We start from the raw sequence: 27,250 nt of genomic DNA on the forward strand, positions 1-27,250 counted from the left end.
TAAGCGTTCTATGTTGTCACCCGAGCCCGCCAAGCCTTTGTCCGGCCTACGAGCGGAATACCAAGATTTGCCTGATGCCTCCTTCTGCAGGCAAGAAAGAGGGGGAGGCCAAAGGGGGGGGGTACTGTCACGGCCGCGGCGGCGGCCCGTGTTCCGGGCCACCGCCGCGACCTCCTCCTGCCCCATGCAGCCGCGGGGGTCCTTGTGCAGGGACCCGGCGCTGCTGCTAGTTCGGCCCCTGGGGGCGCCTCACCTCTCCTCCGCTCCTGTCTCCGTCTGTGCCGGCCGGCGCGCGCGTCCCCGCCTCCTAGGGCGCGCGCGCGCCGGCTGTCTCAGATTTAAAGGGCCAGTCCATCCCTAATTGGTAGTTGTACCCTATCACTCCCTATAAATCCCAGCATGCCCTGTCCCTTGTGTTGGAGCCTCTACATGCTTCCCATAGCGTTTGGCCCAGCCCCCTGTTGTTCCTGATTCCTATCCGCTACCTGGTCCCAAGTCCTTGTTCCTGATACCTATCCGCTACCTAGTCCCTAGTCCTTGTTCCTGGTTCCTGTTCCCCTGTTTCACCATTGCTCCTGTGTTCAGCCTGTCACCTGCGGTTACGCCTACAGACCTCGGCCAGCACCATCTCCTGCCTACTGCTCCTGCCACGCCTCGCCTGCTGTCACTAGCAACCAAGCCAGGGGTAGCGACCTGGGGGTCGCCTGCCGCAGCAAGTCCATCCCGCCTTGCGGCGGGCTCTGGTGAAAACCAGCGGCCCCTTAGACTCCGCTCCCTGGTGAGGTTAGTGCCATCGCTGGTGACGGTCCAGTGGATCCACTACTCCAGGCGTTACACTGTCTCCATGGGAAATCTTGGAGAAATTTAACCTTCCCCCTGCCAACTTCCTCTATATCAACTAACTGCACTCCTTCTGTTCTAACAGACTATGGAACCTGACAGTGGAGTCACAGGACCATATCCTAGATGACATTATAGGTGAGACGCCGCGTAAAGCGACGATCTCTGGTCTTTATAATGCCTTCCGCAATTGACCCTAAGACACTCTTTCCTACATGGGTACGGTGGACTGGTAATGCCCAGATCCAAGAGGTTATCTTAAAGGGATGGCACATAATCAGGGGCTGCATTATTAATGAAAGATGGTGGGAGACCTATTTTAAATTGGCCCATGCGGTCTTATATGGGTTTAATATCCCTCCTTCCCCTAATTTCCCTGATAGAATATTAGCGTGCCCGAAATGTAAGCAGTCTCTTACAAACCTGTGGCATGGGGTGTGGGAATGTGCTCATTCTTAGTTATACTGGAAGGAAGTAGCAGACTATATACACTCACCGGCCACTTTATTAGGTATACCTGTCCAACTGCACGTTACCACTTAATTTCTAATCAGCCAATCACATGGCGGCAACTCAGTGCATTTAGGCATGCAGACATGGTCAAGACAATCTCCTGCAGTTCAAACCGAGCATCAGTATGGGGAAGAAAGGTGATTTGAGTGCCTTTGAACGTGGCATGGTTGTTGGTGCCAGAAGGGCTGGTCTGTGTATTTCAGAAACTGCTGATCTACTGGGATTTTCACAGACAACCATCTCTAGGGTTTACAGAGACTGGTCCGAAAAAGAAAAAACATCCAGTGAGCAGCAGTTCTGTGGGCGGAAATGCCTTGTTGATGCCAGAGGTCAGAGGAGAATGGGCAGACTGGTTTGAGCTGATAGAAAGGCAACAGTGACTCAAATAGCCAACCGTTACAACTAAGGTAGGCAGAAGAGCATCTCTGAACGCACAGTACGTCGAACTTTGAGGCAGATGGGCTACAGCAGCAGAAGACCACACCGGGAGCCACTCCTTTTAGCTAAGAATAGGAAACTGAGGCTAAAATTTGCACAAGTTCATCGAAATTGGACAGTAGAAGCTTGGAAAAACGTTGCCTGGTCTGATGAGTCTCGATTTCTGCTTGAACATTACAATGAGTTCACTGTACTCAAATGGCCTCCACAGTCACCAGATCTCAATCCAATAGAGCATCTTTGGGATGTGGTGGAATGGGAGATTTGCATCATGGATGTGCAGCCGACAAATCTGCGGCAACTGTGTGATGCCATCATGTCAATATGGACCAAAATCTCTGAGGAATGCTTCCAGCACCTTGTTGAATCTATGCCACGAAGAATTGAGGCAGTTCTGAAGGCAAAAGGGGGTCCAACCCGTTACTAGCATGGTGTACCTAATAAAGTGGCCGGTGAGTGTATTTTTGCATTGGAAGGTTAGGGTTCCGGAATCGCCTCAGGCGTTCCTCTGCCACCAGAAGCAGATGGGGACGCAACAATCATACCAGAAATGATAAACATAGTACTGCATGTAGCCCTGCGATGTTTATTTCAGGTTTGGTTGTCGGAGGCAGTCCCGGATATCCCCATGCTGATCTCCCAATTAAAACTCCTTTTTTGAGTGGACAGAGTATATGCAGAAGGACACAAAAGCCAGGGAACTAAGAAGTTCTTTAAACGCTGGAAATCTTTTATAGAGTCCCACTTCCAGCCGCAAGACATAAGAGATATTGTATACCCTTTTAGGTCCACGGAATGGTATTGCAGAAGCAATTTAGCTGATGCCTTGGGTTCTTTGAGACTGCCCCCCGCCAGCCAAACTGATAATGGGCGACTCAACACAGATAGCTATGTTGACATTGTGACCGGTGATTAACTTTTGCATTTCTCAGGTACCTCTATATTATCCTCGCCATCCCAGGACTTGGATGGGTCACGGTCGGGTCCCGAGACCCCCTCTTCTCATGGAATACGGGACTGAACAAGGACATTTGCACCTTTCTTTATGTTTGGTTTATGCTTTATTGTTCATGGTTCATGGACTTTGTTATACTCCATGACAGTTGAATGTCTGTGTTTTGTTTTGCTTTCTTCAAAATACTGGAAAATCAAATAAAACTTCTTTCCAAAAAACATTGCACAGGACTTCTCTTTACATTTCCCACTGCATCCGTAAAATGGGAGTAACCTCGGTAAAACGAGGGCATGACCCAAGTCGTGCAACTGTGTGCCATAAAATGTGCCAACATCTGTCTTAAAAGTTTGACACACTTCAAGCAAAGTAATAGTTGGTCTAAACTTAGATTATGCAGCCTTCAGATGCAACAGATTTAGCAAAAGCCTGAACCACACTGATAAATCTGACCTAGTTGAAGACTGTCTTTTCAATTTTGCATGTAGACATTTTTAGTACATCTCGGTTATTGTAATTATTCCACAAGTGGATTCTGTACAGAATGGTCTTTACTGTATGGTGTCGATCTCGCAATTTGCACCACTAGGCTTTTAATCATGTGATGTATTGTGAAAACCATCCCCGCCAGGAAATGGTAAGTATGTCATTAAAACATCTGCTTGGAACTTTTGTATTTCTATTTCTTGGTACTCAGTTTAATATGAATCAGGAAACGAGACTAAACTATGCATGTGTAGAGAATTCCTTCCTTCTCACATACTGATGCATTAAATTTTAACCCAGGTGCTGCTGTCATTCCTGTCAAAGATCTCAGTGGTATCTCAAGTGTATTATTCTTTTTTTTTTTATTTATTTTTATGAACAGAAAGAAAATCTTTTACAAACATGGACAATTACATTGTCCAATCCAGCATATACAATACCTTTTATACATTTTAATCCCATACCCCCCCCCCCCCCCCTCCCTCCAAAAGCCCCTCCACACCTAGTACAATTTGGTGAATCCCTCTTCCTAATTTTAAACAAGAAGGCTGGAGCATAGTATAGTCTGTTAACAATTTTGAATTGTATCATATGGTGGTTACAATTTGAGGAGACATACTTTATAATTTGTAGTACTCTTTGCCACCCTTCTTCTGAAAACACGCCTAAATCCTTTTCCCAGTTCCTCCTACTTTTTACTTAAATGTATTATTCAAAAGTGTTTTTATTGTGCAGACATTAGCTCAGATTTATCAAACTGTGTAAAACAAAAAGCAACCAATCACAGCTAAGCTTTCATTTTACAAAATCTCATCAGGAAATGAAACCTGAGCTGTGATTGGATGCTATGGGCATTTTTCACAGTTCTTATATTTTCCCCCAAGTGTTTTTATTTTTATCATTGTGGTGTTATATCCGTCCATGCTTCATAGAATGAAATCAGCTAAAATTTATGCCAGTTTCTGGAGTTAATTATAGTAAATGTGCTGGGTTGCAAGAGGCCATGACTTCTTCTAGCCTATGAGCTCTGCATAAAATGGTAAAAAGTGCTTCAAAACTGGTCTCTTAAAAATTGTGGGAGAAATTTATCAAGGGCTTTGTGCCTATTTTCAGGTGAATATTTAGATTTTTTTTTTTGTTCTATTTATCCACCCGTATTCGACTGGTGGATATTTTTTTTAGATGCGACTATCTTTTAATCTGCTTGTTTTGAGTATTCACCCAAAAGTTTGCATAATCTGGGATTTGCACCCAATTTATCATTTGGGACTTTTTTTAAGTAACAAAAACTGTTGCAGACCTACTGTTTGCAATATTTTACTTAGACGCACTTACTATGACAATGTGACTTTTCCATTCATCTCACACAAAATATTGGAACAAAATAAACACCAACCCACAGTAGAACAGTCGCACACATTAGACTCCTTAGTAAATGTCCTCAATTGTGCCTATTTTAGTTATCATACGATACTGATAAATTCTCCCATAACTTAATATGGATTTTGCCCATTCTTCTTAGTTTATTCCATATTACACACAAGTATTGTGCCCAGCAAACAGGCTTGTTTGTTGTCGAGTTTCTCCAGGATGTTATGTTGATATTGCTTACAATGGATTAGACCATTCCAACAGTATCACTGTTTCTGAATAGGAAGAGCGGTATTATTACTGGAGGAGGCGTGACGACTGAAATGTTAGTTTCAGAACTGCTGTGAGGGCTGAATCAGTAAAGCAAACAGAAAATGCAGAAGAAAAGGGAAGTACAGGGGAGGGGGCCGCTACATGAAGGTGACAATGAAACTTCACTGAAGATCACGTGAAAGGAGACTTGTACTTAAAAAACTTAAGGAATAAGTTTCATAGTGTTTCTGGTCTACACTTGTACTTTATAGTTATTCCTTACATAAAGGAAATAGATCTTTCCTCCTAGAGCTCAGAGGCTGCCACATATCAGCTGCAAAGGAAGAAGACCCCATGCTTGTTTGGTGTATGGACAGTGTGGCTCTGTTGCCATGTGTCTTAATCATTTGGTCCTCTGCAGCCTTTATTGCTTCTTACATCTTTGCAGTGCTTGAAGGGCATGTGGTGCCTTTTATACCTTATATAAGGTAAGAGATGTGGCCAAATGTATAAAGGCTTTCTGTATATGTATCAGTAGAGAACATGTTTTATGTGCTCATTTCTTGTGTGTATTATTACCTTGGTATAACTGACTCTTCTGTGATTGCTTTCTGCTTTTGCAAGACATTAGAAATGAAATCTGGGCTCCTTTGTGCTTTCCATTTTTCTTATCATATACACTATGTGCAGTCAATGTTTCTTTCTTTACGCTTGTCTGTCACTGCAACTAAGCTGAATGTGCAAATTATAGGGCTATGACTAGGTCTGGGTAAATACTCGAAATCCATATATTGTATAGTGTGAGTCTCTTTGGCTTTTTAGGAGATAAAGCTGAAAATGAATGGTTACTTGCTATAGAAAGTGGTCATACCATTTGATGTGATTGTTTATCATTAGAGTTCTTACTTTCTGTGAATTCTGGACTGGATTGTCGTTTGTTCATCCACTCAGCATTTTACAATTTCATCTCACATCATTTCTGTCAGGGAGGGATACAATATACATGTTAGTTGTCTTCTAAATTCTCATTTGGCCAGCAACTATCCCATAAAGACCTGTTCAGCTCACCTGAGTGTGCATGTTTATTCCAGAGAGGAAGGAAAGGAATAAGCCACTGCCAGATGATTCTGTCTTAAATTCCAACATGCCAAATGCTTCATTCCCATACATGTGTCATCAATGGAAATCTGATGCCCCCATATAAAAATGGATTCTTGTCTGATGTAGTTAGAGCTTATTTGACTTTCAATGGGTTCAATTCCTTCTTTGAACCTTTAGGCTATGTTATCACACAGTATTTTTGCTCAGTATTTTGCTCAGTATTTTGCAACCAAAACCAAGAGAGGATTGAAAACAAAGAAAGGCTATGTTCACACACTGTTGATATTGAGTGGATAGCCGCCATTTAATGGCAAATCCGTTGTGTTAAAACGACAGCTGTTGTTTTGAAATAACATTAAATGGCAGCCATTCACTAAATTTCAACAGTGTGTGAACATAGCCTTTATAACACATAATCCACTTCTGGTTTTGGTTGAAAAATACTGAGCGAAAATACTGTGTGTGAACCTAGGCCAGTGGCGTAGCTACCATAGAGGCAGGGTAGGCAGTTGCTATGGGGCCCGTGCAGGAGGGAGGCCTGAGGGAGAAGGTAAGAGCGTGTGTCCTTCTGCTTAACCCCTTATGTACTGCAGTGTGTAATTGACCCAATGTTTGCTTACATGCTGCAACACAAAAAAAAACGGTTAACAAGCAGAAGACAGAGATCTCTGCTCCACTGCTCTGATAACCTCTGACCTCTGTTCTCCAGCTGGCAATCACGTAAGCTTTGTGTTCTGCGTAGGGGAGGGTGGCCCTTAAATTTTTTTGCTATGGGGTCCCGTGAATCCTACCTACGCCCCTGACCTAGGCTATATGTGTTTGAGTTCTGCCATTTTCTGATGCCTAACTGTATCTGCCCCGGAGAAAATTGAGGTAGGGAAGACAATATGCAGTAACGAATAGTAAAGGAGCAGTGACTATGTAAACTATGTACCTTGTAGTCACATGACTGTTAGTACTGTTAGTAAACATTTACTTCATGTGACTTGGTAATGTGTAGGTTAAACGTAGGATGGTGTTAAAGTGGATTTTTCAAGATTGCTGTTAATTTATCTTACTGATAGTCAGGGGCAGATTAACTTTACCATAGGCCCCGGGCTGTGCACCAAGCCTGGGCCCCCCCACCCCACTGTAACTATGGAAGCACTAGTGTGGTGTACATAGTATAGGATAGATAATGTCTTGATTCCCTGATTTGTGCAAAATCGAGGTAAAAAAGCAGCGATTCTTTGCAAATCATGGCAGAACTGTAGCCAAGAGACAATACACTACTGAAAGTATAAGGGTCAATTTACACAGAGATTATCTGACAGATTATCTGCCAAAGATTTGAAGCCAAAGCCAGAAACGGACTATAAACAGAGATCAGGTCATAAAGGAAAGCCTGAGATTTCTCCTCTTTTCAAATCCATTCCTGGCTTTGGCTTCAAATCTTTGGCAGATAATCTGTCAGATAATCTTTCTGTGTAAATGGACCCTAAGTCTATTTGGGTGGCCATGGGCCCCTCAGAAGCTATGGGCCCTGGGCTACCGCCCGAGACGGACCTATTATAATCCACTACTGCTGATAGCACTCAAATCAGGGACATTAAAATTGCAAATTAAATCGTACCTTTCGTTATACCTTTCAAAATCTAAATAAGCAGGGGATGTGGTATAAAACATGTTTGAAATTTACATTATTTTTTTTTTAGTTCTCACGCTGTAAAAGAAAAGCTATTCCCTCTTGTTTCCAGGTTCAGGCAGCTTTTTAGCCTTGTGCTGGTTCAAAAAAGAGAAGGTGCAACAGCAACCCACAGGCGTAAGGGCTTACCGAATATACTCTTCCCAGTGTACACACAATAAACACACACCCCACATTCAACAAAAAAAAAAAAAGGAAAAAATTGGCAGCACATCTATGACTCTGTTCACACTGCAGGTTGCACGCTGCTTGTGGCTTAAGTACATACAAAAAAAACAGAAGGTGCAACAGCAACCCACAGGTGCAAGGGCTTACCATATATACTCCTCCCACTGTACACACGATAAACTCCTGCTCTGTAGATACTAAAAAGTGAGGATCTTAGCAAACTATTTGATCAAACAGAGTGTAAAAGAGATCATTTGGCTCCTATCTGCACGGTTGTAGGCTTATTCAGCCCAGGAGAGGCCATTGCTAGTGTGAAAATGCGAGTGTGCTAGTGCTAGTGTGAGTAGAGACCATGTCTCTGAGGACACCTTAACGTTGGTGACATGGTACACTCTGTTTGATCAAATAGTTTGCTAAGATCCTCACTTAATATCTACAGAGCAGGTGTTTATCGTGTGTACACTGGGAGGAGTATATACGGTAAGCCCTTGCACCTGTGGGTTGCTGTTGCACCTTCTGTTTTTTTGTATGTACTTAAGCCACAAGCAGCGTGCAACCTGCATCATAGATGTGCTGCCAATTGTTTACTTTTCTTTGGTTCAAAAAAGAGACCAAACACAGGAAGTCCAGGTCATCTGCGCACTCACAGAGAAGGCAGTCATGTGATTGATGTACACATTGAGCCGTGACTCTCTGTACTGGCCGGAATTCCTGTGTTTAGTGTATTTTTTACAAACAGCACAAGACTAAAAAATTGCCTTCAGCTGCGCCTAAATACAAGTAAGTATAGCTTTGTTTTACAGCATAACTAAAAAACAAAATAATGAATGTAAATGATTTATATCACATCTATTGTTGATTTAGACTTTTTAAATTATAATAAGAGTGACACTTTAAGTTGCAATTTCAATGTCTCTATGATTTGAATGCCCATTTAATGTGAGATATAGTAACTTCTGTCTAGAGATGAGAGAAACTACAGTACACTAATAGCCAGCTCTGTCTGCTGGGCTTGCACACTATTTATGGAGGATCAGGAAGTCCAGCAGCTGATTGGACCGGCCCCAGATCCAGGGGCGTTTCTAGGTAATTTTGACTGCAGGGCGAATCCTGCTAAAAGCACCCCCCCCCCCAAAAAAAAAAAAAAGTAATTCAGTGACTCACAGATGACGTCTTCTTTGATCTCAGACGTCACTTTCCTTCTCCTCTTCTCTTCTGGCCCAGACCTCCATGATGATTTCTTGCAGCCACAATTCATCTCTTGTGAGCCGCCAGACAAACATCTGAGGCTCCGCACTTTTACAACAACTTCCACTTTTTTTGTGTCTTGTGCAGTAAAGTCAGTAGGTATGTGGGTTGCCCCCTGTATATAGGATCCCCTGCTGTGCCCCATATAACAATAATGCCTCCTGTGCTCTTCCCCATTGTAATAATCCCCCTGTGCTCCCACCCCCATAGTAATAATCCTCCCTGTGCTCCCCCATAGTAATAATCCCCCCCATGGTTTGTTGACATATAATAATAATCCAGTCCCCATAGTAATAAGCCTTCCTGTGCTCCCCCAGATAGTAATAAGCCCCCTGTGCTCCCCCCATAGTAATAAGCCCCCCTGTGCTCCCCCATAGTAATAAACTCTCCTGTGCTCCCCCAGGTAGTAATAAGCCCCCCTGTGCTCCCCCTCATAGTAATAAGCCCCCCTGTGCTCCCCCCAACAGTAATAAGCCCCCCTGTGCTCCCCCCATAGCAGGGCTCCAGACTAAAAAATTTACCTAGGAGCCATTGGCTCCTAACCTGAAAAATTTAGGCGCCAAATAGAATATTTGGTCGCCAACATTTTAAACCATGTAAAATTAATGTTATGTTAAATGGGACTTACTGTGTGCAGAGGCCGCGGCAGCATCCTCCTCCTTTAGATTCTCTCTTTTCTTAGTTTGAAAATGTTCAACATGGAAACTTGCAACCTGACAACCATATACAGTCTGACAACCATATACAGTCTGACTCAGTACTTCAGCTTCACTTGGCTAGCCTTTTAATGAGGCTTACTCTTCTGAACTTGAACTTAAAGGGAACCTGTTGACCCCCGTGCCAGGGTGACAGGCTCCCAACCCCCCGTTAGAGCCCCCTATACTCACCTCATCGCGCCGGATCCCGCTTCTGAAGATGGTCGGGTCACGGAGATCTCAGCCGCTGCAGCCCGGCGTGCGCTGAGAGATGAGTCCAACGCTCAGAGAATGACAGGAGAGTCCAGCGCTCCGTCATTCTCTATGAGTGTTGGACTCATCTCTCAGTGTGCGCGTCAGGCTGCAGCGGCTGAGATCTCCGTGACCCGACCATCTTTAGAAGCGGGATCCGGCGCGATGAGGTGAGTATAGGGGGCACTAACGGGGGGTTGGGAGCCTGTCACCCCGGCACCGGGGGTGACAGGTTCCCTTTAAAAGCTTGCAACAGTCTATACATACTGAGCTAGACTTATGACTGCAGCCATAGTGACCCCCCACAAGATGTGTATATAGATAGATATATCTCTCACCTAGTGACTAATGCAAGTGACCCCCTACAATACAGACACCTGAGGGGCCCTGATAATAAGAATTGTGCATATATCTATCTCCCAGTGTCTGCAGCCAGTTTGCCCTACACTTATAGATGGCCCCCTCCCCTTATAGATGACCCCCTCCTCCCCCCCATTATAGATGCCCCCTTCTCCCCCCCATTATAGATGCCCCCTCTCCCCCCCATTATAGATGCCCCCTCTCCCCCCCCCATTATAGATGCCCCCTCTCCCCCCCCCATTATAGATGCCCCCTCTTCTCCCCCCCTTATAGATACCCCCTCCCCTTATAGATGACCCCCTCTACCCCCATTATAGATGCCCCCTCCTCCTCCCCATTGTAGATGCCCCCTCTTCTCCCCCCCTTATAGATACCCCCTCCCCTTATCGATAGCCCCCTCTCCCCCCCCTTGAACATGGCCCCTCTTCTCCCCCCATTATAGATGCCCCCCCTTCTCTTCCCCCCATTTTAGATGCCCCCCCTTCTCTTCCCCTCATTATAGATGCCCCCCCCCCCCCTTCCTCCTCTATGCTAAGCAGTATTTAAAAAAAACAAACACACAAACTCACCTGACAACCCGCTCCCCCGGCGATCCTCTGCTTCTTCAGGTGCTGTCCCCGGCTGATGCGCGGCTGCCGGCGGTGTCCCGTCCTATCCCCGGCAGCGCGGCGCATCAGTGAGCTCTCTGTACGCCGGGGCTGTGACTTCTGACACAGGAAGCGTCTCTGACGCGCGCTTCCTGTGCCGGAAGTCAGGGCCCCAGGCAGCTCAGTGATGCGCCGCGCTGCCGGGGATAGGACGGGACACCGCCGGCAGCCGCGCATCAGCCGCGCATCAGCCGGGGACCGGACTTAAAGAGACAGCGCGCCGCCGCCGGGGCCAGTCGCAAATGGCGCCCAGATTAATAAATCTGGGCGCCATTTGCAAAATATTAGTCGCATTGGCGACCATTTTGGTCGCCATCTGGAGCCCTGCCCCATAGTAATAAGCCCCCCTGTGCTCCCCCATAGTAATAAGCCCCCCTGTGCTCCCCCATAGTAATAAGCCCCCTGTGCTCCCCCACTGATTCCTCTCTCCTCTTCCCCAGCCTGCGAGGAGCAGGCCGCCGCCCCCCCCCCCCCACATCTTCGCCCTCCTGCAGGCGCAGTGATATGACGTCATTGCACCTGCTGGAGGGAGAAGATGTGTGCGGGGGCGGCTGCAGCGGCCTGGCTGGGGCTGAGCGGCTGAGCGTGGTCCCAGGCGGAGGTCGGTTGTAGTGGCGGTGATCTGGGCAGGTGATGGGGCGGGTGGCTGGGAGCGCGCCGCTAGGTGAGGTCCGGGGTGCCACCAGTGCCCCCTAGCTGTCGGCGCCCTGTGCGGTCATTCCGGCCCGCCCACCATTAGAAACGGCCATGCCCTGATCCTCCACACAGCTCACCTGCAAAGCAGCAGGTTAACAATCAAGCTGCCAAGGCATAAGAAGCAAGACAGCTGGAGCTGAACAAACCTAAAATAAACCTGTGTTCAGACAGGGTTCTGGACTGCACCAACTCAGTGCCTTCTTGGCCGCACAGCTTGAACTGAGGAGGGCCAGTGCACAGTCCTGACACTAAAAAATTGAGTTCAATTACTTAGGTCATTGTAAGGTTTCTATAAAAGCATACACTATATGGAAAAAGGTATTGGGACACCTACACATTACAATTCTATGCCCTTTTTAGGACATCCAATTCTAAAGGCATTGGTTGTTGTTCTGGGAAGACTTTTTACTATATTTTGCTCATTTATCCAGAAGAAATGTTGGATGAGAGGGCCTGGCTGGCCATCTCTATTATAGTTAACCCCGAATGTCTTTAATACAGTTGAGCTCAGAGCTCTGTGTGGGTCAATTACTTTTTTCCACAACAAACATACCTAACCATGCCTGTATGCACCTTTCATTGTCCACTGTACCCACAAAGTTGGAAGAATACAATTGTCCATGATGTCTTAATAAAGAGGTAGTTATGGCCTATGCAGTAGATAGGGTATAACTAAGATGTGCATTCAAGATCACAGGGAGTCCGAACAGTAAGACCCCCTGTGATCTTGAATGCACAATGCAGTTCCATTCATTCTCTATGGAGCCCAAAAGATAGACGAAAGCTGCATAGCCTTTACTGGAAAGGCTTGGCCACACTACCCCAAAGAATTATCCTTACTTTACAAAACATTACAGATGGCAGTCAGGCAGGTTATGTTTTTCTGGCATTTGCCAAACCTAGAATTGCCCATCAAACTACTAATGCTTGGCATTGTTCTTGTTAAAAAACGGATTGCATGCAACTGCTTAGCTATGGAAACCCATGCTATGCTCCTGGGGGACACGGTTTGTGTGTTGATTTTAATGCCAGATGAGTTTTTGAACTCTTCAGTTGCTGAGTCCGCAGAGACTTTCATGCACAATGGTGTCAGATAATAGTTAAAGGAGAAGTCCGGCCAAAATTAATTTTTGATATGTTGTTACTTATGAAAAGTTATACAAATTTCTAATGTACATTAATTATGGGAAATGCACATATACTGCTATTTCCCTTAATTTAGTAGATCAGGAAGTGTTAGAATTCTCTCTGAAGAAGTGACGTCACGACCCAGGGTGTAATTCCTATGGAGTGTCCAGCAGGGGGCGCTCTCTATATAGAAGTCTATGGGACTTTATTGTTTCTATGGGTTTCTATGTAATGTAATGTAATGTAGTGTACAGTGCTTTATTGAATGAATACATCTATAGAATACTTTGGGGAGCAAGTGTCCCTGCTCCCCAAAGTATTGCATAAATGTATTAATTCAATACATTCGGATATCACAGTAAGCCCGCCGATCCGCCGCATTTCCGCCGATCCGACGCACGCCGATCCGCTGCATTCCCGCCGATCCGGACCATATACATTGAACTACAGCTCCCATCATCTGCTTATAGTATGAACAGGTGATGGGAGCTGTAGCTGGGTAATGGATATCACATGCCGCCGGGCGCAGGGGGGAGCCGCTCAGTACACAGGAGCGCTCCCCCCTCCTCCTCCTCCTTCCGGGATAACTTCCGCCTATACCAATGCTGAGTCCCTGCCTGGCCGCCGCTCTCCACTCTCCCCCCATACATACCGGCTCCCGATGCATCCTGGTGTCCGCGCTGATGCCGGGAGCCGGTATATGAGAGCGGAGAGCGGTGGCCAGGCAGGGAGTCAGCAGTGCTATAGGCGGAAGTTATCACGGAAGGAGGAGGGGGGAGAGCTGCTGTGTACTGAGCGGCTCCCCCCTGCGCCCGGCGGCATGTCATATCCATTACCCAGCTACAGCTCCCATCACCTGTTCATACTATAAGCAGATGATGGGAGCTGTAGTTCAATGTATATGGTCCGGATCGGCGGGAATGCAGCGGATCGGCGTGCGGCGGAAATGCGGCGGATCGGCGGGCTTACTGTGATATCCGAATGTATTGAATTAATACATTTATGCAATACTTTGGGGAGCAGGGACACTTGCTCCCCAAAGTATTCCATAGATGTATTCATTCAATAAAGCACACTGTACATAACATTACATTACATTACATAGAAACCCATAGAAACAATAAAGTCCCATAGACTTCTATATAGAGAGCGCCCCCTGCTGGACACTCCATAGGAATTACACCCTGGGTCGTGACGTCACTTCTTCAGAGAGAATTCTAACACTTCCTGATCTACTAAATTAAGGGAAATAGCAGTATATGTGCATTTCCCATAATTAATGTACATTAGAAATTTGTATAACTTTTCATAAGTAACAACATATCAAAAATTAATTTTGGCCGGACTTCTCCTTTAAAAGAGGAAAAGTTTAGAAACCCAAGTGCCAGTTTTTATAGTAGTAAGATCATTTGGTTGTTCTAGGAGGCATGAAATTTCACAAAGTGACTTGTTACAGCAGTGTTATCCTATTACAGTACTATGCTGGAATTCAGGGAGCTCTTTAGAATGACCCACTCTTTTATAAATGTTTGAAAAGGCAGACTGCATTGGGCAATGGGACTGAATAAAAAAACTTCAAAGATTAACAGGTATGTACCAATACTTTCTTCATATAGTGTAGATCAAAGTGTTTCTGTTCTTAACAGCTTTAAAGTCCTTTGATAGACTTCAGGTGTAGCATTTCTACAGGCATTAATATATTAAGTAGATGGTACAGAAGGACCAGAAACATATCCCACATTATGACATAAATATCATTTGTGGACCAGAGAGGTTTGCTGTTACAAAATGGCTGCACAAGTCACTTGATGCATAAACCAATACGATAGTTAGTTAGCCTGCTATGGTCAAGGCTACTTGTTAGCCGGAATGCATCTAGAATGCACCCTAGATGTTGTTCATTTTAATGGATGTCTTTTGATTAAATAAAGAAGTGGTTTTCTTTTGGATTTACGGTCTCCTGGCTGTCCCAAGGCAAAGCTCCCTGCACGACTCTTCGAATTAAAAATATTGAGGTATAGTGACTTTGACTTTTTTTACTGGCATGATTATGGGTGAAGCCGTCAAAAAAGTTTTGGAATTTTTTTTTTACTTGCATTGCGTGTTTAAACAAACCATTTCCTTCTTCATATCACCTGGTTTATGATGGCCTATAATAATCCACATAATTGAATCCACATGCTGATTTCTGAAGACTGAAAAATTTTCCTGACTTTGAGGGACCTGGTATGGCTGTCAGCTTCCAAAGCATGCAACAAATACTGAGGCCACGTTGATGGCATAGAAATTCTTTTTTGTCCTCTTATATCAAGTTGTTCAAAACCACAAGAATGCTGTTGAGTGGATGTTTTGTGTCTGACACAGCATTCCCAGGAAAATCTTGAATTTGGCTTGAAAGGTCCAGGCTTCTATCTGTTTTTGCATTTGGCACTGATAACTATATTACTAACGCAAGTCATTTCTTTAAACCATTCCTATCAATTATATCTTGTAGATGTTATTCTTTCTGTTTTCAATACAAATTTTTTTTTAAATTGAATTGCATTACTAATGCGTTTACACGGAACCATGTGTATACACTCCGGCCGGGATTCCTTAAAGGGCAGCACTATGTAAGTTCCGTAGTAATCACGACCATTGTTACAACGGCCGTGATTACTACGGAACTTACATAGTAAAAAAAAGTAATAAAATCATTTGAGGGCTGCATACAGTGTGTGGCAGTTAGTAGGGTGGGTTTGCAGCACCCGAGGCAAGGCAAAGTATTGTTCCCCTAGTCCCCCTGCTATTGTAGTTAACCCTCTGTGATACCCCTTGTACCTGATGTGAATCCTTAGTGATGCCTTGTAGCCAGAGTTAACCTCCAGTGATGCCCCTGGTCGCTGTAGTTAACCCCTTACTGATGTCCCTGGTAGTCTAATTAACCCCCAGTGATGCCCCTTGTAGTCTAGTTAACCCCCAGTGATGCCTCTGGTAGGCCTAGTTAACCCCCCACCAGTCATGCCCCTGGTAGCCTAGTTAACCCCCCCAGTCATGTCACTGGTAGCCTAGTTAACGCCCCCAGTCATGTTATTGGTAGCCTAGTTAACCCCCCCAGTCATGTCCCTGGGAGCCTAGTTAACCCCCAGTGCCTGTCCCAAATAAAAAAAATAAACATCCCACTCACCTTTCCTCCGCTCCCACGCTGCCCAGGTCCTCTTCTCCCCTCTCTAGCCTGTGCCGGTCTTCTCCTGCAGGCGGCGCGCGATGATATGACGTCAACGCGTGCGGCCCTCAGGAGAAGGAGGACGTTCGCCACTCTGGTGGGGAAGGAGCCGAGCACAGACAGCATCCTCCTGTGTCTGGTAGCTGTCACAGAGACAGGAGGATGCTGTGTATGCCGGCTCCTGCCCCACCAGAGCGGTGCACATCACAGGGGAGCCAAGGGCCGCATCGGGAGGTCTGAATTGATGAATATAGTACTGCTTAGCTGGCTGGCTATAACAATGTGCAGCAAGAGATACTAAAGGGCTAGTTACAATGTGCCTTATTGCAAAAAAGACCCCTCAACATATTTCACTGCAATAGGACAATGGCACAGAAAACACCATCAATGATGCATTCTGCAGACGTACATTGCCTTTCAAAATGTTGAAACATTGCTACAGCCATCCAGCTGAGCAGCACTCTAATGATTAAGGGCCCTATTACACAGACAGATTTATCTGACAGATTTATGAAGCCAAATCCAGGAACAGATTTCTCCTCTTCTCAAATCCATTCCTGGCTTTGGCTTCAGGAATCTGTCAGATAAATCTGTCTGTGTAATAACGTCCTAAGTCATCTAGACATTAGACCCTTAAAGTGGTTATCCAGCACTACAAAAACATGACCACTTTCCTCCAGAGACAGCCCCACTCTTTCTCCAGCTTGGGCGGGGCCATGAAAGTGGCCATGTTTTTGTAGTACTGGATAACCCCTTTAACAGGAGATTAGAAAACTCTAAGCTGCTTTTATGTTTCCAAAGTGCACCCCTCCCCATGAGGCATGCAGGGCAGATCAGTGCACTGAGGGTGGTTAACATATTGATTAAGGGTGCCTTCACACCTACTGACTCGCAGTTAATAACGCTGCGAGTCGGCTAGGTCCTGGCAGATCACTGTCAGTACATACACGCAGAGGTCTGAACGACCGCTGCGTGTATGTAAATCTGCCGGCCGCTTAACCCCTTCTGATGCTGCCCGCCTCCCGCTCCGCACTGTATACATTACCTGTCCTCGCTCCACGGGGTCCCGGCGTCCTGCTTTCCCGCCCGGCCAATCAGTGGCGGCGGCAGGGCAAAACACTGATTGGCCGGGCGCGAGAGCAGGACGCCGGGACCCCGTGGAGCGAGGACAGGTAATGTATACAGAGCGGAGCGGCAGGTGGCCGGTCGGCATCAGAAGGGGTTAAGTGGCCGGCAGATTTACATACACGCAGCGTTGGTTCAGACCTCTGCGTGTATGTACTGACAGTGATCTGCCAGGACCTAGCCGACTCACAGCGTTATTAACGCTGCGAGTCGGTAGGTGTGAAGGCACCCTAAAGTGAAGATTTTGTGAAAATGTTGCTATGGATGAAGATAAGAAAATCACATTCAATCTTAGTGCTCCGTGCTCTATAAATCTTCTAACCTTTTTCTTTAACTTTTTTTTGGCAATGATTACTGAATTTTTGTTAAAGTGATTGTCAAAAGTTTTCCTTTGTGCTTTTATCTTTGTTGCACAGTGTTACTAAGGCGGGCCTTGTTGTCCATTGAACCCCCTTTCCCTGCCTCATCACAGGCGTAGCATGGACAACAGCACTGGACCAAGATATGGAGGGGGGATCAATGGACGCTAAGCCCCGCCTAAGTGACACTGTCCAACAATGATAAAAGCACACAGGAAAACGGGGGGGGGGGGGGGAGTATAAATTTAACCAGGATGAAATGAGGGTATTTGTTACCATTACAGGGCTGGCCTATCATGTAGGCTGGGCTGCACAAATGATTGCTGGATTGTTCCTGGGGCCCTTTTCTGCCATAATTTACCATCAGCACATCCCATATTACACAGGCAGATTTGTGGCTGATGAGAGATAGGGGATCATTTATCAAGAATGTCGTACAAGTACGCCAGTCTTAAATAAAGCCCAGCCCCCTTTTCTGCAGACAGATTTACTAAGAGGTACAAGCCTCTTCGTACAGTTGTGCAGACATTGCACAACAATCTACACCTGCTCTGCCCCCCATAGTGTTTTGACAGGATAAAACCAAGTGATCAGCCAACACATGAGCGTTTTCTCATTTGTCAGCTGATTGCTGGCCCTATCATATTAAGGTGTCAGAGCTGGGACTAATGCTTGAGGTTATGAAGAAAACTGTTAAATGGGTTGTCTGACACTCCCAGTCCCTGATGGTCACTTCTTCTTCCTGGTTCCTGTGATGTGTGACCCCGCAGGAAACGTCTCTACTAGTCCAATCAATGGCTGTAGCGGTGTGCTGCCTCAGTCAGTAATTGGTTAAGACATTTCCTGTGGCATCGCCATGGAACAAGGTAGAAGCAGTGGCTTGTCTTTTACTTTAACACCACCCCCTGCCATGGACATTTTATACTCCCTGACAACTAATTTAATCAGTATGAGCTGCTATGAAAGGCTGAACTCACTAGTTCCAACCAATAAAATATAAAAACAATGTTTAAATATTAAGACGCATGTGAAGGGTGCTTCTATCCTCTCTGATATCCTTATACGATGGAAGCTTGGCTAGATTATACATTGAAAAAAAAATACCCTAAAATTGTTTAAATATTGAGATGGCCACATCAAGTCCAACTGGTCCAGCTGCACGTGTATTTCATTCTAGATAAATTAAGCTTTATTTATCTTGAAACATTCTGATAAATGATGGTAGAGCTGCTAAATATCAAGTACTCAATTATATATTGAGTGGTGGTGTTCTATCATTGTGTAATTCCCATGACTGTTTTTAAATTCTCTTTCTAGACTAGCAAATATATACCTTATCTCCTTACTTAAAACCATTCACAGCTAGGTAAACTTTCACTTCAAATTAGAATGGATTTTGGTTATATATTGTACCTACTGTACCTATTTCAAGTATGAATTTTGGTTGGAAAATGTTCTAGAATTTATACAGCCCATGGATTTCAAATTGAATAACTCAAGGAGTGTAATTAACTATATAAATATTTATTGAACTATGGAATTATGTTTTATTAATCACCATATGTTTTGTTGGCCACAGTGAGTGGAGAAATTAATACTTGAAATCATTGTAGTGCCCCCTCTCTCACCAATCCTAATGAATCTTCTTTATCATTCAACGTCTGGCTACTGATTTTTTAAAAATATATTTCTATCTAGTCTCAGTTAATTTTGTTAGTAATAATAAAACATTCATGCCATTGGTGTAGTAGATTAATAGGGTAAAAGAACATCAAATAATTTATCATTTGTGAGGTTCTCACACCTTTTTTTCAAGCTTGCAAAGCTTCCCCTTAGGCTCCGTTCCCACTGAGCAAAGGTAGCGGAATTCCACTACGGAATTGTCCGCCGCGGAATGCCGTTAGCCTCCCGCTCATAATGGGAGTCTATGGGAGGCGCGTGCTCCTGCTCTGTACGCGCTGAAGAATGAACATGTTCATTCTTCAGCGCGTACAGAGCAGGAGCGTGCGCCTCCCATAGACTCCCATTATGAGCGGGAGGCTAACGGCATTCCGCGGCGGACAATTCCGTCGCGGAATTCCGCTACCTTTGCTCAGTGGGAACGGGGCCTTAGGCCTATTTTAATTGTGCAAAATTTATCAAATTGTCTTGCAAATTGTCATGTAATGCTTTTTAAGGTTTGTAGCACACTCTTTTTCACCCCAGAAAAGTGTCATGCAAACCTTGATAAACTCCTTCTTAAGGGTATAATGGAAGTATAGTGAAACAGCAATGGTGAAATAGGGAGGCAAGTCATTGTTCCATCCTCTTAAAAATATAAAGGCTGGTTCACCAAGTTCCACTTTCACAACTGTATTCTGTAAATGAGGAACTAGTTGTGCGGTTAAGTTTAAAAAAGATAATCTTGTGGGTGCATCGTAATAAGTGCTTTCAATCTGGTGATAAAATTGTTGGAATTCCATTGAGTGAATCAAAACACTTCAATAGCATGTAACTGAGGATAACGCTATGTAGTAACCTGTTTATATACTTATAACATCATTGCTTCCCAAAATGAAATTGATAGATTCCCTTAATGGTGGCTTTACTTAAAGGGGTATCTTGGAGAGTAACAGTTTTCATATTTTAATACATTGCTTTGATTAAGTTATATTAATTTGTAATATAACTTCACTAAAATAAATACTTCTGTTGAATGGCAGCAGTAGGGGGCAACACAGGCCCCTCTGCTACCACCAGCACTACAGTTGTGAACTGCAGGGTGGTCTCCTGCTTTGATCCAGTTGAATCAGAAATGGAAACAGAAGGGCTTAGACAAACTTTACTTGCAAGTGGTAATGATTAGAAATGAGCACAATGTGACTTGTTGTTAGTGCCTCTGTGTGGGAATTGCCATGCTTTCTCTTCTTGTGTATTTGTTCCTGCAACCACCAAGCCTCATCACTAGGGAAGAGCATGCTTGAGTCCATCTGAACCCGGCAGTCTCAGTATTTGATTACCTGTGGCTGAGGAAGTTGGATGCAGCCCCAGGGAGTCCTGGAAAACATGGATATATCCTGCAATAGCCTATGGCTGTATCCATGTTTTCCAGGCAGCCTTAGGAACAAATAAACAAGAAGAGAAAGCATGGCAAGTCTCACACAAAGGCACACACATTACTCAGTTGAGTCACATCATTATGACCACTTCCTACTTTTGTTGTCAGCAGCTTGTAACTCATCAAGGATGTCACGTATCATGAGCTGGATAGTGGGCATATAAGGTGTGTAATAAGCTGTCTGCACAGGACATATTGGCAGAAAAAGCTCCCAAAGCTGTGCGGGCTGTGGCTGCTGGAGAGGATGATGGCAGAGGGATACTCAGTGTCTCTCCAGTGCCCTGTGTCTCTCAGTGTCCCCCTGCCATCATCCTCTCCAGCAGCCACAGCCCACACAGCTCTGGGAATTGGGTCGTGACATCACCATTTTATCCAGGAAATGAAGCCTTGATGCAGTAGTAAGTGCAGGGAAAAAAAACACTTTGTGGGAGATTTATCAAACATGGTGTAAAATAGAGTTGTCTTAGTTGCCCCATCAACCAATCAGATTCAACTTTTTCTCACAGATGCTTTAAAAAAAATGAAAGGTGGAATCTGATTGGTTGCTAGGGGCAACTGAGACAATTCTACTTTACACCATGTTTGATAAATCTCCCCCTTTATGTGCATTTCTGGTAGTAAGTATATATTGGTAATTTGTATAACTTTTTGGGGAAAATATAATACTAAAATAATTTTTTTTTTTTGCCAGACTTCTCCTTACATTTTCACAGCAGTATACCAACCATAGCCTATTTCTTCTTGGCAATGCCAGGGGGCTCTAATTCGCCTAAAATGGGAAAGGTGTATTCTCATTTTATGAGAAATTGCATATGTGTCTTTTCGCATGGTGTATGTAAACTTCTGATTTCAACTAAATGTCTCAGTCATGAAGATTCCATGACCAAAAAAACCAGAATATTATACTTCCCTCCTTGTCCTCTGCATAAGGTTGTCAGCAGTTATGATGGTTTAAAACTGCTGACAAATTCCCTTTAATATTAGAATAGAAACTGGAAAACAAAAGTAGGTGAGCACACTGCATTATACTGAATTCTCTAGCATTACATTCTGATGTCTGATGGAACACTTCTGCTGCAGACAGGAACAAAAGGGAACCTGTCAGCTGTAAATCACATTTCAAACTGCTGACACTGTTAGATAACTGTTAGGATAAGGAAACACGTGGTACCTTTCATTTATCCAGCTGTCCTTCCAGAACATAGAAAAGCTGCTTTTATTCTATAGTATGAAGAACTATAGATCCCAACTTACAGCAGATCAGAAGCTTGGGACAGCCTCTTTGATGCTTCATTCAATAGAATAAAGAATTTCTCCACATCCTGTCAGCACAAGCTGATATATGAAAAGTACTATGGGGGACATTTATCAAACTAATTGCGCCTGTTTTTAGTCTAATATATCTAGTTTGCGCTCAAAATAAATCTAATATAAATTTATGAAGATTTTGTAGACAAGACTATCCAAATTAGAGGCGACTTTTTGAATTAGATTTTTTTTTGTTAATTAGATCGAAAATGCACCAGAGTTCTTTGTTAGCTAAATTTATTAACTGCTCAATTTTTTAAAAAGTCTCATATATTGGCGCATCGCTACGTCTGCTCCGAACCAGGTGAATTTATTAGACTAATTAAAAGACCATTATTTTTAAGACACATTTACTATGCTATTAGACAATTTACATAAATTTGACTAAACACATTAGATTGGAAATTATGCCAAAACATCTTTGACAAAATCGTGTGTTTAGATTTGTTAGTAAATATCCCCCTATGTGCCTCCTTGTCCTAGCAGCTATATAACAGTGTCAGCAGTTTGGAAAGTGAATTACAGCTTACAGATTCCCTTTAAGGGTAGCTTCACACGTACCGGATTCTCAGCAGATTTGACGCTGCGAGTTTGCAGCGAAATCCGCTGTGAATCCTGGTAGTGTGAAGTTCAATAGTGTTATGCTGGGTTTACACGTAGCGATAATTCGCCCGATCGTACAATAAACGATTTCGAAGTAACAATGTTTTTTTTATAACGATCAGCGTTTAGACAGAACGATAAAGTTTATATATTGTACGGAAAAATCGTTTTGCAATTGTTTTGCGATCGCTTAAGCCTATCTTGCACATAGGTTAAATCGGTGAACGACTGTTTGCACGGAACGATCGGCGAATTTTTTACGAACGACGATTTAAGAACATGTAAGATCAAAATGAACAATTTCTCACTTGTCGTTTGATCGTTCGCTGCGTTTACACGTACAATTATCGTTCCAATTCAATCGTTATCGTGCAAATTCGAGCGATAAATCGTTCCGTGTAAACGCAGCATTACATACCAGCAGCGGGATTTTCATTCTGGTGTGAGTATGTAACCCGGGCCTCATTAACCCCCTGCCGCCCGCAGCATACAATACCTCCTCGACGCCGCGTCTGCATGTGAGGCTCTCGACTCCCGTTGGTCCCACTCAGCCAATCAGTGCACGGCAGTATTGATTGGCTGAGCGGGCCCGACGGGAGGCGAGAGCCTCACATGCAGCCGTGGCAGCGAGCAGGTAATGTATGCTTCTGGCGGCAGGGGGTTAAAAGTGCCAGGTTACATACTCGCAGCGGAATTTTTCATTCCGCTGTGATTATGTAACCCCATAGAACTTCACACTACCTGGATTCGCAGCCGATTTCACTGCAAACTCGCAGCGTCAAATCCGCTGCAAATCCGATACGTGTGAAGCTACCCTCATAGTGAACAGCCACATTTCCTCAGTGTTTCCATATGCCCCGACCAGTGGCGCACACTCACTAAAGTCCTCATAATCTGCACTTAGTAACATCCCTTCGAGTTCTACGGTATCGTGTTTAACAGATTAAAAGGTATATAGCATAAAAGCATAAAGATGAAATACTTTGTATCCACACAATAAGAGCAGTGTGGCAATTCCATAAACAATTTGTATTTGGTAACTGTATTATGAGACACATGCTGGCTGTACACCTAAGCTATTTAGCAGCTACCTGGTCTCCAGGAATCGGTGTGTATCTACCACAGGGCTCCAGATGGCGACCAAAATGGTCGCCAATGCGACTGACTTTTTGCAAATGGCGCCCAGATTTATTAATCTGGGCGCCATTTGCGACTGGCCCCGGCGGCGGCGCGCTGTCTCTTTAAGATGCGCGGCTGATGCGCAGCTGCCGGGGGTGTCCCGTTCTATCCCCGGCAGCGCGGCGCATCAGTGAGCTGCCTGGGGCCCTGACTTCCGGCACAGGAAGCGCACGTCAGAGACGCTTCCTGTGTCAGAAGTCACAGCCCCGGCGTACAGGAGCTCACTGACGCGCCGCGCTGCCGGGGATAGGACGGGACACCCCCGGCAGCTGCGCATTAGCCGGGGACAGCGCCTGAAGAACAAGAGGATCGCCGGGGGAGCGGGTTGTCAGGTGAGTTTGTGTGTTTGTTTTTTTTTAAATATTGCTTAGCATGGGGGGAAGAGAAGGGGGGGCATCTATAATGGGGGGAGAAGAGGGGCCATCTTCAAGGGGGGGAGAGGGGGCCATCTATAAGGGGGGGAGAAGAGGGGGCATCTATAATGGGGGGGGGGAGAGGGGCATCTATAAGGTGAGGGGGTATCTATAAGGGGGGGAGAAGAGGGGGCATCTATAATGGGGGGGAGAAGAGGGGGTATCTATAATGGGGGGAGAAGAGGGGGCATCTATAATGGGGGGAGAAGAGGGGGTATCTATAATGGGGGGAGAAGAGGGGGTATCTATAATGGGGGGGAGAAGAGAGGGTATCTATAATGGGGGGGAGAAGAGGGGGTATCTATAATGGGGGGAGAAGAGGGGGTATCTATAATGGGGGGGAGAAGAGGGGGTATCTATAATGGGGGGGAGGAGGGGGCATCTATAATGGGGGGGAGGAGGGGGCATCTATAATGGGGGGGGGAGAGGGGGCATCTATAATGGGGGGGGAGAGGGGGCATCTATAAGGTGAGGGGGAATCTATAAGGGGGGGAGAAGAGGGGGCATCTATAATGGGGGGGGGAAGAGGGGGTATCTATAATGGGGGGAGAAGAGGGGGCATCTATAAGGGGGGGAGAAGAGGGGGTATCTATAATGGGGGGGAGAAGAGGGGGTATCTATAATGGGGGGGAGAAGAGGGGGTATCTATAATGGGGGGGAGGAGGGGGCATCTATAATGGGGGGGAGGAGGGGGCATCTATAAGGGGGGTAGAGGGGGTCATCTATAAGGGGAGGGGGCCATCTATAAGGGGAGGGGGCCATCTATAAGGGGAGGGGGCCATCTATAAGTGTAGGGCAAACTGGCTGCAGACACTGGGAGATAGATATATGCACAATTATTATTATCAGGGCCCCTCAGGTGTCTGTATTGTAGGGGGTCACTTGCATTAGTCACTAGGTGAGAGATATATCTATCTATATACACATCTTGTGGGGGGTCACTATGGCTGCAGTCAGAAGTCTAGCTCAGTATGTATAGACTGTTGCAAGCTTTTAAAGGGAACCTGTCACCCCCCGTGACGGGGTGACAGGCTCCCAACCCCCCGTTAGAGCCCCCTATACTCACCTCATCGCGCCGGGTCCCGCTTCTGAAGATGGTCGGGTCACGGAGATCTCAGCCGCTGCAGCCCGACGCGCACACTGAGAGATGAGTCCAACACCCATAGAGAATGACGGAGCGCTGGACTCTCCCGTCATTCTCTATGAGCGTTGGACTCATCTCTCAGTGTGCGCGCCGGGCTGCAGCGGCTGAGATCTCCGTGACCCGACCATCTTCAGAAGCGGGACCCGGCGCCATGAGGTGAATATAGGGGGCTCTAACGGGGGGTTGGGAGCCTGTCACCCCGGCACGGGGGTCGACAGGTTCCCTTTAAGTTCAAGTTCAGAAGAGTAAGCCTCATTAAAAGGCTAGCCAAGTGAGGCTGAAGTACTGAGTCAGACTGTATATGGTTGTCAAGTTGCAAGTTTCCATGTTGAACGTTTTCAAACTAAGAAAAGAAAGAATCTAAAGGAGGAGGAGGAGGATGCTGCTGCGGCCTCTGCACACAGTAAGTCCCATTTAACATAACATTAATTTTACATGGTTTAAAATGTTGGCGACCAAATATTCTATTTGGCGCCTAAATTTTTCAGGTTAGGAGCCAATGGCTCCTAGGTAAATTTTTTAGTCTGGAGCCCTGTACCAGAAGCTGGGAAAGCTGGGTGGATGTCAGTGTTTTGGAAACTTAGTGGCATGGAAAAGTATATTGATTTTGTAAGTTACAGCTGCTGTATGTCCTGCAGGAAGTGGTGTATTCTTTACAGTCTGACACAGTGATCTCTGCTGCCACCTCTGTCCATGTTGGGAATTGTCCAGAGAAGTAGGAAATCCCCATAGAAACCTCTCCTGCTTTCCAGACTGGAAAGAATACCACTTCCTGCCGGATTTTTTTTAATAGAAGTAAGTTACAAATCTCTGGCACTTTCTGGCACCAGTTGATTTGAAAACTTTTTTTTTTTTTGCTGAACTACCCCTTTAATGCTGGGATCCAGGTCTAGTCACTGCGGAGGGAAATTCCTGTTATGTCACTTCACTGTAATCTCAGGATTTCCCATTTAAATGAGGAAGGATATAAAACTGAGAACAACATATAACTTATGATCCTTGTGTCTGATGTGTGCTAGGGTTTTGCTGTAAATTCACAGTCAAAATGTGGTGCATCTTATGCTAGTATGAATCATCGCATTTAGTATGTGTTTTTGATACTCTCTGCTCTGCAATCAGGAAGGTAGTGTGGCTTTTCCAGGGGGAAATTTGCTGAATGCACTTACGTTAAATTAAGTCAGACTGTCCTTGAGACACATATGTAAGTGCCAGGACCTCTTTTACTGAGTTGCTAGTATTTGTGGGAGTGATCTAAAAATCCTCCTGGTCTGTTGGGGGGATTTTAAAGAGAATTTGTCAGGTCTGTACCAGATACAGAGCTGCAGACAAAGGCAAATAGCTGATAGACAGATAAAACAAACAATGCCTTTGTATTTGTTGATGGCCATTTGTAGAGTTATAAAGTTGTATTTTTCCTCGGAAGCTGAAGTGCCACAGAAGTGATGCTGAGCCACAGTATGCATACCTTCACCCTCCCACACCTTCCCTGAGCTTTCAGCCCTGTATACCAGTTAGTCAAGAAAGGGAGAACTGGGGCAAGCAGTGGTGTTGCCCAGGATCCCTCTACAGTCTAAATTCAAATTACTGCAACATATTTAATTAAAAAAAAACAACAAAATTCCATTTTAGCTGTGGGCATTGTCACAGTGGAGACTGCTTACATTCTTAATGTTATACCTTTGTCTTTTATCTAGTGACACTGGCACATGCATTCCAGAAAGTGGACTGTTTGGATTTATGATCAGTGTCACTGCTGTTTTGGGTAAGTGCCTCTTGTTAAAATATCTTATACAACCTACATTATCATAAAAAGTTTACTTCTGGACATTTTAGACCAGGTTAGGTCATTCACTGACCCTTAGGGTAAATTCACATGGGCGGATCCGCCGGGAGTCTCACGCACGAAATCCACAGCTAATCCACAGCTAATCTGCAATACAAGTATTAATAATAATAAGAATAATACATGTATTGCGGATTAGCTGC

General features: G+C 45.0%; 1 protein-coding gene across 2 annotated transcripts in view; it reads left to right on the forward strand.

Moving 5' to 3' along the window:
• DRAM1 (DNA damage regulated autophagy modulator 1) overlaps nucleotides 1-27,250 on the forward strand; it is an 87,000-nt gene that overhangs the window by 36,115 nt on the left and 23,635 nt on the right. Inside the window, exons 1-2 of one of the 2 annotated variants that reach the window (XM_069973439.1) lie at nucleotides 5,065-5,340; nucleotides 26,959-27,026. In XM_069973439.1, coding sequence (XP_069829540.1) covers nucleotides 5,207-5,340; nucleotides 26,959-27,026 — 202 coding nt within the window. In that variant the 5' untranslated portion in view covers nucleotides 5,065-5,206. Of the gene's footprint in view, nucleotides 1-5,064; nucleotides 5,341-26,958; nucleotides 27,027-27,250 lie in introns of those variants that run through there. The other variant, XM_069973447.1, reaches the window with a different exon arrangement.

This window comes from Dendropsophus ebraccatus, chromosome 1, assembly GCF_027789765.1.
Source record: "Dendropsophus ebraccatus isolate aDenEbr1 chromosome 1, aDenEbr1.pat, whole genome shotgun sequence".
Lineage (NCBI taxonomy): Eukaryota > Metazoa > Chordata > Amphibia > Anura > Hylidae > Dendropsophus > Dendropsophus ebraccatus.